The 14274-nt window shown below is 38.5% G+C and overlaps 1 protein-coding gene across 1 annotated transcript in view; it reads left to right on the plus strand.

Moving 5' to 3' along the window:
• Positions 1–54: 54 nt before the first annotated feature.
• LOC129077061 (cytochrome P450 2C18-like) overlaps positions 55–14274 on the plus strand; it is a 44170-nt gene continuing 29950 nt past the window's right edge. Inside the window, 6 exon segments of the mRNA XM_054581239.1 lie at positions 55–124; positions 127–203; positions 205–222; positions 5341–5409; positions 5411–5507; positions 5683–5832. Coding sequence (XP_054437214.1) covers positions 55–124; positions 127–203; positions 205–222; positions 5341–5409; positions 5411–5507; positions 5683–5832 — 481 coding nt within the window.

Genomic DNA, 14274 nt, shown 5'->3' on the forward strand with positions numbered 1-14274 from the left:
TGCGGTAAATGGTTGGATTTTAAGAAGAGACTTAAGCAAGAAGAGACCGCTCTGATGACTCCAGTTGTGGTCGTGGTGCTCTTTCTCTCCTGTTTGCTTCTTCTTTCACTGTGGAAACAGAGCTCTGGAAAAGAAGACTTCCACCTGGCTTCACGCCTCTGCCAATTATTGGAAGTGTGCTACAGCTGGATGTGAAGAACATCCAGCAAATCCTTAAGCAATGTGAGTATGTTTTATGTTCCCCCAGCAGCTTGCAAAAGGGTAAGTAAATTAATACCATCTACTTTTAAATAAAATATATTTAGTTGAAGTATATTTTGAAGAAACCATAGTACATTAAAATAAAACTAAAATATATGTATGGTGAAGCAAACACTTCCCATGCAATTTTACTTTTTGTTTCTCATCAACAAAGGAACTACAAGGAACTTAGTGCAAAACTATAATACAGCATGAAAGAGGACATAGAAATGATTCATAAGAGACAAGAGGAAATGAAGAATACAATTTCTGAATTGAAGAACACAGTAGAAGGAATCAAAAGCAGGCTCGATGAAACCGAGGGATTGTGAATCATGGAGCTGGAGGACATGGCGTAGAAAAAGCTCCCAGGAAGAACAAGAAAGTGAGAAAAGACTCAAAAAGAATGAAGAGGCATTGAGGGAAATGTCAGGACAACCCTGGAAATGTACTAATATCCATATAATAAGGACACCAGAAGGAGAAGAGGATGAGGAAGGGAAGAGAGAACCTGTTTGAAAAGTCACACTGGAAACACTTCCCTAATTGGAGGAGAGAAAGGTCCCCCAAAGCCAGGAGCACAGAGGGTCCCATTCAAGAGGAACCCAGTGAGGCCCACTCTGAGACTCATCATCATTAAAATGGCAAATATCAAAGACAAACAGAGAATCCTAAGGCGGCAAGGGAGAAAAAGAGGTAGTAAGAGATAGGGAGTCCCAATGAGGCTAGCAGCTGATCTCTCAACAGAAACACTGCAGAGGCCAGAAGGGATTGGCAAGAAATATTCCAAGTAATGAAAGCAAAGGCCTTTGCAACCAAGATTGCTCTATTACAGCAAGGCTCTCAGTGAAGAAAATGGAAGGTGAAATAAGTGAGCTTCCCACACAAAAGAAGGCTAAACGAATACACCTTCACCAAACCAGCACCGCAAAATAAAAGCAAATATGAAGAAAAAAGAGTCTATGAATACCAGTGCTTTTCACAGTTGCCAATACTTGATGTTACCAATATTTTAAATACGTATTAATCTGATTGTGACAACAATGTGTTATTTTAATTGTTCCTTTATTATTTGTTGAAACTAAATCTGTTTTTGTATATTTCTTGCCTATTTCATTAATTTTTATAAAGAAGCTTTAAGTGACTTTTTTTGGTATTCTTTATCCATTTTGAAGTGAAATGTTTGTAGAATCTTTTCCCCTAAAGAAGTCCCCAACCAACCATTAACCCTTTTTTAGATGTGTTACAAATAACTATTATTACTTGTCCTTTACCTTTTTTGATATGTATATTACTATACAGTCTTAAATGTTTAATATAGTCATTTGTCAATATTTTATTTTTATAGCTTCTGGGTTTGAATATTTTACTTCAGGGTGACAGCGCCAAATATTAGTTTGTGTTTTCTCAACAAAACTCCTTAGATTCTACATATTGATTTTTAACTCACCTGAATATTTGTTGTGTAATGTGTGAAATAGGGCTCTTTATTTCTTTTATTTCCAAGTAATAGTGGTCCATACAACTTATTTGTTGAATAAGCCTTATTTTGCCAATTGATTCAAAATGTCAACTTAATCTTATATTACATTCTTAGATACATATGTTTGTGCTCTAGAATGCTCATTAAGATTTTATTGATCTACTTGATTATTTCTGTGCTGGTATATGTTGGTTTAATTGCTGAGACTTTGTAATGGTTTTATATTTTTTTAATATTTTATAATTAACTTTGACATATAAAACAATAAGTAAAATCAATCTGCATATAAGAAAGAGAAAAGAAAAAAGAAAGAAAGATAGATAGATATGAGACTCCTACCTTTTGTGGCAACATGGACTGAAACTAGAGAATATTATGCTAGGTGAAAGCAGCCGCTGGTGATATCAAATACCATATGGCCTCACTTGTAAGTGGAATCTATTTCAACAAAATAAACTAACGAACACAAGAAACCACAGGCATGGAAACATGGAGCAGACTGAAGGTGACCAGAGGGGATGGGGAAAGAAGACAATGGTGCAAAGAAGGAGGGAAGGGACTAAGACAAGGAACATGTATGCATGACCCAAGGACATGGACACACCAGAGTGGGAATTGACTGTGGGGAGCGGCGGGTGGGGGTGGGATGTTGTGCGGAGGGGGGGTTAAGGGGGGCAAAACCAAGACAACTGTAATAAAATAAGTATGACTTAAAAATTATAAAAATAAAGGTAGTCAGAATTTTAAGAATCCTATTTTCCCCTGTGAGAACGCTTTATTCTCTATGCTACTATTGCTTAGAGACTGATCTGGAAAAATATAATGAAGGCAACACTGGTGATTAAAACTTGAGTAAGGACCACTCATTTTTAGGTTGAATTTACTTTCACCCTGAGGTAACCAATGACCTTGATTCAATGGGTTGAGGAAGACAGTACAGATTTATAGGTTAGGAAAGCATATATGGAAATATTTCAAAGGAATATCATTATCACTGTAATTTCTCTTAGTATTGGGGTACGCTAGTCTAAATCCAAACTAGTAATTAACTAATGAGAAAAGACAGTCCAAGAGATGTGCTTTGATTTTGCAGTGTCAAACAAATCTTTAGAGTCAGGACTATAACTCAGATCTCCCATTGACAGGTTACATTGGCCCCACTTAACCTTTTTAATTTATCTTTTGGATATAGACTTTCATGAAATTTTGAGTTAGCAGTGTCACACAGATATTACCATCACTGACCTTTCAGAAGAGCCAAACTGGGAAAAGCTATGGAAGCAACACAAAAGCTGAGAAGTCCCTTTTCTGTGCATAAAAATAGCTACAGATTTTAAAGTACTTGTGGGCATTAAATATTAATTCAATCATTTCTCACAACAATACAATGATATAAGAACTATTATTATGTTGCTTTTCAGATAAGGAAACCAAGGCACAGAAAGATTGAATAGCTTGCCTTCTCTTACATAGCAAATAGAGCAATAAAGGCGATAAAGCTGGGAATGGAAACTTGGCAGTCCTCCCCCCCCAAAAAAAAGGAACCAAATGAAATGGAGATAAACCAACCTATCAGATGTAGAGTTCAAAACACTGGTTATCAGGATACTCAAAGAACTCATTGAATACAGTAACAACATAAAGGAAGAAGTGAAGGTTACACTGTGAAATAAAGAAAGATCTACAGAGAACCAATAGTGAAAGGAAGAAGCCAGAATTCAAATCAATAGTTTGGAAACATTAGGAAGAAAGAAGCACTCAATCAGGCCACAAGGAGAAACAAGAATTCAAATAAACGAGGATAGTATAAAGACCCTCTGGGACATCTCCAAACGTGCCAACATCTGAATCACAGAGATGCCCGAAGGAGAAAAGAAAGAGCAAGCAATTGAAAGCTTACTTGAAAAACTAACGAAAGAAAACTTCCCTAATTTGGTGAAGGAAGTAGATATACAAGTCCAGGAAGCACAGAGAGTCCCAAATAAAATGGACCCAAGGAGCACCACACCAAGATACATCATGATTAAAATGCCAAAGCTTAAAGATAAATAGAAACTCTTAAAAGCAGTAAGAGAAAAAAGCAGAGAGTTACCCAAAAAGGAGTTCCCATAAGATTATCAGCTGATTTCTCAAAAGAAACTTTGTAGGCAAGAAGGGACTGGCAGGAAGTATTCAAAATGATGAAAAGCAAGGACCTACAGCCTAGATTACTTTTTCCAAGCAGAACTATCAATTAGAATCGAAGGGCAGATAAACTGCTTCCCCAGACTAGGTAGAGCTAAAGGAGTTCATCATCACCAAGCTATTATTACATGACATGTTAAAGGGACGTATTAAAGAAACAGAAGAAAATCAAAACTATGAACATTCAAAAGGCAGGGAAAACTATGAACATTCAAAAGGCAACAAATTAGCAACTATCAACAAAGGCAGCAACACTATCAAAGGCAGCTAAATTCACAACTATCAACAAAATGAATCCAAAAAAAACCAAACTAAGCTAACAACCAGAACAAGAATAGAATCAGAGGTATGGAGATCATTTGGAGAGTTATCTGCTGGGTTGGGGAATGGGGAGAGTCAGTGGAAAGGTGCAGGGAACAAGAAGCATCATTAGGAAGTACAAAGAGACAAGATATTAAGAATAGTATAGGAAATGGAGAAGCCAAAGAACTTATGTGTACCTCCCATGGTCATAAACTAAGGGGGGGTGGGGGATGATTGCTGGAGGGCCAGGGGTACTGGGTAGAGGGGGCAAAGGGGAAAATTTGGGGACAACTCGAATAGCATAATCAAGAAATACATTTAAAAAAAAAGAACCAGTTTTGTTAACTCATCAATTTTGATGCCTTTTTAGTGCTCCTGCTGTTTTTTGTTTCACCACTTCCACAAGCGGCAAAACATTTTCTTTTCGGACTTTTTTCATTCACGGGGGAGGGAGGAGTGGCTTGGGGTGAGATCAGGGAAATAGGGAGAATGAGGCATGGGGGTCATGCTGTTTTTGATCAGAAAGTGCTGAACACAGCACGGCAGTGCCTGCAGGCAGGTGCACGTTGTAAATCACCCTTCATGAAATGGGCAAACACATTGAAAGGGAAGCCATTTAAAAAATTCACTGAAGCTTAATATGGCCTCTCACAACAATGCCAGCTAGTACACTGATCAGATGGGTTCTAGAACACTCAGTGTGGAAGCCTGTACTGCAAGGGCTCACACGTTAGAAGATAATTCCAGTTTTTTAGGGATCCCCCTCATATTACTAAAATATCAGAGGTCAAATGAAGAGGTTCTTACTTGGATCTTCTACATAGTAGCTAGTAGATACCAAAAATTATTTGGAATTCTCTGACATCAGTTTCCTCGTTTGTATTTGCAAATGACCTGCTGATGGTGCAGTTTTTCAGGATTAATTTTAATATGTGTACAATTTACCCAGGCCATTGAGGGCACATAAGTGACAGCTATTAACAATCACTCTCATATTTATGTATTAATTTCAGAAATATGTTAGGCATGTCACAGAATAGAAACATAAAAACAGGATGATAATGTCATTTTGAATGGAGTACAATATTTTTATCAAATAGGACTATTTGTATCTCCTTTCCATTTGCCAGCTCTCAAAAGTCTACGGCCCGGTGTTCACTGTGTACCTTGGCAGGAAGCCCACTGTGGTGCTGCATGGCTTAATATGAGGTGGTGAAGGAAGCCCTGATTGATCGGGGTGAGGAGTTCTCTGGCAGAGGCAGTTTCCCATTGGCTGAAAAATTTCACAAAGGACAAGGTAGGTGCCTGTGTGCCCATATATGTTCAGTACTGTAATGGAGGAGAGCGGAGGGACAACAGGGATTTGAAGATCTCTTCAGCAGAGCTCGGCCCATGCGCGTGGCTGCCAAGTGTCAGTTTCCTCCCTCCCCACCTAGCGCCTCCCTGCCAGTTTCTGTTTCTCCTCCCGGTAGGAGTCATTTTCAGCACTGGAAATGCATGGAAGGAGATGCGGCACTTCACCCTCCTGGCCCTGCGGAATTTAGGGATGGGCAAGAGGAGCACTGAGAAACATGTTCAAGAGGAAGCCCGCTGCCTTGTGGAGGAGTTTAGGAAAACCAATGGTGGGTGATTCTATACACTGTAACTCTGACCCTAACGGACTGTTGTGTTCCCTAGTGACGTCCTTGGACACATTTCAGGGGCGGCCAAATCCTTAAATGGGTGATGTTGTCAGCCCCCATGTGGAAGAGGGAGGGTTGTGTGCTTAAGCTCCTTGCGTGCACAGCCACAATTGTGCAGACAGTGTGGGTAGAAAAGGTCATTTACTCCTATTCTCTCCTGAACTTTGCTTGATTGTTTTCAAATCAGAAATCACAAAGAATAACTTTGAGTCATTTATTGAACAAGTTAGGAAGTATTGTCTTTCCTATGGCAATTTATTCCAGAGCTTTTTGTCAGGTGGTACTTATCAAGTGGACAAAGTGAGATGACTCATCACACCCTTATGGAGAATGTAACAAGTGACGTGTGCTGTCATCAAATTTGCATGTATTCATTTGTCAGTTTCACAGACAATTCTGAGAGTTGCTTTCAGGTTGATGCCTACTACAGTTCTGGCCAATAATGAAGCCATCTAGGGTTTTTCAATGCTTAGGCATGTCTTCATGCAATTCTCATCAATTATGATTTCTCTGTAAAGACAGAACTATTTTAAAACATGAACATTAATTATCTTTTCTCACCCAGTATTTACTGTATTGATTTATGTATTTAGGATATATACTACATTATAATTCTTCACAATGCACAAATTCCAAGTCATAAATCTAGTTTTATTTAACTAGATTTCAAGCACTATCAATAACTACTTACCTGATCTGTATTCTCTAAGTGGAATTTGTCTCTGTTTTCAGTTTGCTGAACTTACCCCAATTGCACTGGATTTTAGTAACAAGTATATGGCAAATATTGGCCTTCCATGGCTAGGTATAATAACCTGTAAAGTGCTTGTCAAAATGACTCTGATTCTTAGCTTGGAATACAAGCTACTTGTTTTTTAAATTCTTTCCTTCAAATTAAGTGAAAGTAAAAACTGAAAATCATATTTCACCTGCAAATGACACACAGACAAAGAAATCCCCAAGACTTTTCCGATCATCCTCTTCCTATCAGGCTGCAGTAATGGTTGTTTTAAAGCTCGCAGCCCTGGAATGTTTCACAAAACCTGGCCTAAAACCTGCTAACTATGCATTTCCTTTAATTCTGTTACTTTCCTATGCTTAAAAAATTTTATAGTAAAAAACCACATACACAAAAAAGAAGCTCAAATAGGATAAAGGACTTCAATGTAAGTTGTAAAACCATAAAAATCCTAGAAGAAAACATAGGCAGTAAAATTTCAGACATTTCTCATAGCATTGTTTTTGCCTATATGACGTCCAGGGCAAGGGAAACAAAGGAAAAAATAAACAGATGGAACTACATCAAACTAAAAACGTTTTGCACAGCTAAGGAAACCATCGACAAAGTGAAAAAGGACCCCACTGTATGGGAGAATGTATATGCTTATGATACACCTGATAAGGGTTTAATTTCCCAAAACTTATAAAGAACTTATGCAACTCCAACCAGGAAGAGAAACACCCAATTTAAAAATGGACAAAGGCCCTGCTTCTCCACAGAGAATATGCGGATGGCTGATAGATATGAAAAAATGCTCAATGCCACTAATCATCAGAGAGATACAAATTATAACCAAAGTGAGAGATCGCATCACACCTGTGAGCATGTCATCATCAATAAGTCAGATACAAATTATAACCACAGTGAGATATCGCCTCACACCTGTTAGCATGTCATCATCAATAACTCAACAAACAAGTGCTCAAGAGGATGTGGAGAAAAGAGATCCCTTGTGCAATGTTGGTGAGAATGCAGACTTGTGCAGCCACTGTGGAAAACAGTACGGATTTCCTCAAAAGATTAAAAATGAAACTGTCTTTTGACCCAGCAATCCCACTTTTGGGAGTATCTCCTAAGAATTCCAAAACACTAATTCAAAAGAATATATGCACCCTTACATTCATTGCAGAATTATTTACAATAACCAGGATCTGGAAACGGCCCAAGAGACCATCAGTAGATAAGTGGATAAAGAAGCCGTGATACACAGGAGAACTCTACAAAACATTTAAGAAAGAGCCAACCCCTATCCTTCTCAGACTATTCCAAAAAATCCAGAAAGAGGGAAAACTCCCAAACTCTTTATATGAAGACAGCATCATCCTAATACCAAATCAGATAAAGACATAACAAAGAAAGAAAACTCCAGGCCAATATCACTGATGAACATAAATGCTAAAATCCTCAACAAAATAAAGGCAAAAGCATCCAGCAGCACATTAAGATCATCCACCTTGATCAAGTGGGATTCATCCCAGGAATGCAAGGATGGTACACTATTCACAAATCAATAAATGTAATACATCACATAAACAAAAGGAAAGAAAAAATCACATGATCATATCAATAGATATGGAAAAAAGCATTTCATAAGGTATAGCCCCATTTATGATAAAAACACTCAGCAAAGTGGGAGTAAAGGAGGCATGCCTCAAAATAATAAAGGCCATATACAAGAAACCTACAGCCAACATCATACTCAATGGGCAAAAACTAAAAGCTTTCCCACTAAGATGAGGAACACGGCAAGGGTGTCCAGTTTCACCACTTCTATTCAACATAGTATTGGAAGTCCTAGCCACAGCAACAAGACAAGAAAAAGAAATGAAAGGCATCCAAATTGGAAAGGAGGAAGTAAAAGTGTCAGTGTGCAGATGATATGATAGTGTACGTAGAAAACCCCATAGACTCCACCAAAAACTGCTTGACGTAATCAGTGAATTTTGCAAAACAGCGGGTTACAAGTCAATATTGACGCTTCGATATTCCCATTGAAGGCATTTTTATACATCAACAACAAAATACCAGAAACAGATATCAGGGAGAAAATCCCATTAACCATAGCAACAAGAGAAATAAAGCACCTAGGAATAAACCTTGCCAAGGAAGTAAAAGACCTGTGCTCAGAAAACTACACAACACTGAAGAAAGAAATTTAGGAGATAGAAACAAATGGAAGCATATACTGTGCCCATGTATTGGAAGAATAAACATCATCAAAATGTCCATACTACCCAAGGCAATTTGTAGATTCAATGCAATCCCTATTAAAATACCAATGACATATTTCACAGATATAGAACAAAGATTTCAAAAATTTATATGGAACCACAAAAAACCCCGAATAGCCACGGCAATCTTGAGAAAGAAGAACAGTTGGAAGAAATCCCAAAAACCCAACATCAAACTATACTACAAAGCTAATGTAATCAAAACAGTCTGGTACTGGCATAAGAACAGACATATATAGCAATGGAACAGAATAGAGAGCCCAGAAAAAAACCCATGCCTGTATGTTCAATTAATATTCAACAAAGGGGGCAGAAGCATAAAATGGAGTAAAAATAGCCTCTTTAACAAATGGTATTGGGAGATCTGGACAGATACATGAATAAAAAAAAAAGAAACTCGACCACCAACACACACCATACACAAAAATAAACTCAAGGTGGATAAAAGACTTAAATATAAGTTGCAAAATTGTAAAAGCCCTGGAGGAGAACACAGGCATGAAAGTCTCAGATATTCCACGCAGCAATATTTTCACTGATATGTCCCTTACAGCAAGAGACATAAAGGAAAGAAAAAACAAATTGGACTTCATCAAAATAAAAGCTTCTGCATAGCTAAAGAAAACATCAGCAAAATGAAAAGGGGAGCCAACCGTATGGGAAAATGTATTTGCCCATGACACCTCAGATAAGGGTTTGATCTCGAAAATATATAAAGAACTCACACGACTCCACTCCAGGAAGATCTTATTAATGTGTTGCTGGATGCTTTTACCTTTATTGAAACTGACAAACAACCCAATTAATAAATGGGCAAAGGACATGAACAGACACTTCTCCAAGGAGGACATACAGAGGGCCCAGAGGCATGTGAAAGGATGTTCAGCATCACTAGCCGTCAGAGAAATGCACATTAAAACCACAGTGAGATACTGCTGTGTGCCAGTCAGAATGGCCATCATAACCCACGCAACAAACAACAAGTGCTGGCAAGGTTGTAGAGAAAAGGGGACCTTAGTACACTGTTGGTAGGAATGCAGACTGGTGCAGCCACTGTGGAAAACCATATGGAATTTCCTCAGAACACTAAAAATGGAACTGCTTTTTCACCCGGAAATTCCACGGCTGGGATTATACCCTAAGAATCCTGAAACACCAATTCAGCAGAACCTATGTGCCCCGATGTTTATAGCAGCACAATTTACAATAGGCAAGTGCTGGAAGCAACCTATGTGCCAATCAGAAGTGAGTGGATCAAAACACTGTGATACCTTTACACAATGGAATACTATGCAGCAGAAAGAAAGAAGGAGCTGCTACCCTTTTGCGACAGCATGGATGGAACTGGAGAGCATTATCCTCAGTGAAATAACCAGGCAGTAAAAGACAAGTACCATACGATCTCACCTGTAAGTGGAACTTAATCAACACAACAAATAAGCAATCAAAATATAACCGGAGACGTTGACATAAAGAACAGACTGACAGGGACCGTAGGAGGTGGGGAGGGGATAACAGAGGGAAAAAGGGGAAGGGTAATCAAGAAACATGTATAAAGGACACACAGACAGAGCCGAACGGGGGCGGGGGGGGGTAGGATAGACAGTGGGAGATAGGGACGGGAGGGGCCTCGGGAGTGACGGCGGGGGGGGGGGGGATGGAGAAAGCTGTACTTGAACATCAATTTAAAAAAAAGCCGTGATATATTTATACAATGGAATGCTATACAGCCATAAAAAAGAATGAAATTTTACCTTTTGCAACACCATGGATGGGCCAGGAGATTACACTAAATTAAATAAGCCAGAGAAAGGCAAATGCCATATGATCTCACTTATATGGGGAATATAATGAACAACATAAACTGATGAACAAAATAGAAACAGAGGCATAGCTACACAGAACAGACTTGACAGCTGTCTGAGGAGAGCAGAGAGGGGGCGCCTGATGAAAGAAGGTGAAGGGAGTAGCCAAAGAACACATATGCATGATATATAGATATAGATAACAGTGTGGTGATGGCCAGAGGGAAGGAGTGGTTGGGGCTGGGTGGAAGTGGGCAAAGAGGGGGGATGGGGACCCCTGTAATAGTGTCAACAGTAAAATAAAGTTAAAAGACACATAACATGAGATCTCCTCTCTTCACAAATTATTAAGCACACATCACAGTATTGTTAACTATAACCACACTGTTGTACAGCAAGTCTTTAGAACTTTTCATCTTGCATAACTAACACTCTGTACACCTTGAGAGTTTGACTACTTTAGATACTTCATAAGTGGAATCATGCATTATTTGTCCTGTGATCAGCTTATTTCACTTAGCATAATGTTCTCAAGTTTCATCAGCATTGTAGTATATAAGACTTGTTATTTTAATGGCTGAATAATGATCTAGGGTATGTATTTACCATATTTTCTTTATCCATTTATGATTGCTGGACATTTAGTTTATTTCCACCTCTTGGCTATTGTGAGTCATGCTGCAATGGACACGGGGATGTAAATATCTCTTTGAGACTCCACTTCCAATTCTTTTGGACAAATACTCAGAAGGGGGTTTTCTGGGGCATAGGGTAATTTCATTTCCAATCTGTGAGAGGAAACTTCCATACTGTTTTCCATAGTACCTGTCTTTTTTTAAATATTCAATCTACTGTGAACCAGGGTTCAATTTCTCCACACACTCACTTTTGTTTCTTTTTCTTTCTTTCCTCTCTCCCTCCCCTCTTATCTCCCCCTTCCTTCTTTACTTCCGTTTTTCCTTTGTTCCTTCCTTCATTCCCAGTAATGGCCATCCTAACAGATACTAGAATGCTTTAGAATCATTTTATCTTTTTTTATTTATTTTAATTTATGTTTTATTGATTATGCTATTACAGTTGTCCAAATTTTCCCCCCATTGCCTCCCTCCATCCAGCACACCCATGTCCTCTAGCAATCCCCCTCCTCCGTTCATGTCCATGGGTCATGCCTATAAGTTCTTTGCAACTCCATTTCTTCTACTTCTTCTTAACATCCCCTTGTCGTTCAGTTGCTGCCAACTTCTTAAGTTCAACTGTTGTTAGTTATGTACCTATTGCCATTCTAACGGTCAGAGATTTGATCTTCTTCTTTTTCTTAAATAAGGGACAGTTTCTTTTATTATGTTTTTCAAATAGGTTTCCAACTTCTTGCTCTTTCTCTTTTCCTTCTGGCACCTCTATAATGTGAATGTTGGAATGTTTGAAGTTGTCCCAGAGGGTGCTTCCACTTTCCTTGATTTGTTGGATTCTTTTTCTTTTTGCTGTATTAACTGGATGTCTTTCTCTTTCTTACATCCCAAGTCATTTGGAATCCTGGCTTCATCCACTCCACTGTTGGTTCCCTGTACATGTTTTTTTATTTCAATAAAATTGTATTTTATGGAAGTTAGTATATCCTTCATTCTTCTGGGTCTTTTCATGCTGTTGGAGTACCCACGGAGTTCTTTGAGCATCCTTATAACCAGTGGTCTGAACTCTGCATCTGATAGATTGCTTCTCTCCATTTTGTTTAGTTCTTTTTCTAGAGTTTAGTTCTGTTCTTTCATTTGGGCCGTATTTCCTTGTCTCCTATTTTGGCAGCCACCCTGTGTTTGTTATAACACCCTGTGTTATAACCAGTTGTGACAAGGTGTTACAACCAGTGTAAAGGAGAAGGGTCAAAAAGTACAAATTTGAAATAAGCCAGGGGGCGGAAGACAAATACCATATGATCTCACCTATAAGTGGAACCTAACCAACAATACAAAGATGCAAGGAAAACAAGACCAGCAACACTGAAAGGAAAAGAAACCAACAGAGACAAGAGGGAAGCGGGGGTGGGGGGAAAAGGAAGGGAAGGGGAAAGTCAAGGAACATATAGCAAGGACTCATGGACAAAACGAAAGGGGAAGAGCTGAGGGAGGGAGGGGTAAAGGGAAAGTGGTGGGGGGTAGGCAGAGACAAATGTATTTAAAAAAATAAATTAATTAATTTTAAAAAAGTACAAATTTATTTAGAGCAAAGGAATGTTGATGTGAATGTGCAATTGAAAACAAAACTGGCTAGGAAAGTCAACTGAGTCTCTGCTGGACAAAATTGAGTTCATGTTTCTATAGATGAGAATTACTTTGCATTGCTACCATTTATTAATAATTTACAAAGTTCCAAAAAACCTCCCATAGAATCAAGGACAGATGATGCAGAAGGTTGAGCTATGTGCAATGCATAGTTTTATGCTGAAGCACACACTGTAGCTGAACATGCACCTATATATACAGGTTTAAGAAAAAACCTGAAAAGGTGAGGTCTACGCTCAATATTCCTCCCTAGCTTTATTGAGATATAATTCATATGTAACACTGTGTAAGTGTAACACAAACAATATGTTGATTTGATATACTCATATATTGCAATATGATTACCACCATAGTGCTGTCTAATACCTCCATCAGGTCACATCATTACCATTTCACTGGAGGATATTTAAGATCTACTCTCTTGGGAGCTTTCAGGTATATCATATTGTTTGTTATCTATAATAACAATGATGTGCGTTAAGTCCCCAGAATTCACTCATCTTGTATCTGGAAGTTTGTATTCTTTGGCCAACATTTCCCTATTTCCCCACCCACCAGCCCCTAGTAACCACCCTTCTGCTCTCTATTTCTATTGTACGTTTGTCTTTATTAGGTTCCGCATGTAGGTGATATCATACAGTATTTGTCTCTGTCTGACTTATTTCACTTAGCAGAATGTTCCCAAGATTCTTCCATGTTGTCACGAATGGCACGATTTCCTTTCTGTGGCTGAAAAAATTCCATTGTGTGTGTATGTGTGTGTATATATATATAAAAAATATTCTTTTATCAATAATCTGTTGATGGACACTAAGGTGGTTTGCATATCTTGGATATTGTGAATGATGTTGTAATTTACATGAGAGTGCTGAAATCTCTTCTTATCCTGTTTTCGTTTCTTTTGTATATATATCCAGAAGTAGGGTTGCTGGGTCATATGACAGTTCTAGTTTTAATATTTGGAGGAACCTCCATACTGTTTTGCATAGCAGCTCTGTCAATTTACATTACTACCTACAGTGTACAAGGGCTCCCTTTTCTCCACGTCCTAGCCAACCCTTGTTATCTTTTGACTTTTTTTTGCTATTTTAAATATTTTGTTTTTTAATAACTTTTATTTTTGTTCTGTTACAGTTGACCCCATATTTCCTCCTTTGCTCTCCTCTGCCTATTCCACCCCTACTCCCACAGATTATCCCCATCCTGTAGTCCATGCCCATGGGTCATTCATACATATTCCTTGACCAGTCCCTTCACCTTTCTATCCTTATGCCTTTCCTCCTTCCCCT

Source organism: Pteronotus mesoamericanus, unplaced genomic scaffold (genome assembly GCF_021234165.1).
Source record: "Pteronotus mesoamericanus isolate MK-2021 breed Mesoamerican mustached bat unplaced genomic scaffold, CSHL_Meso_final contig_657, whole genome shotgun sequence".
NCBI classification, from domain to species: Eukaryota; Metazoa; Chordata; class Mammalia; order Chiroptera; family Mormoopidae; genus Pteronotus; species Pteronotus mesoamericanus.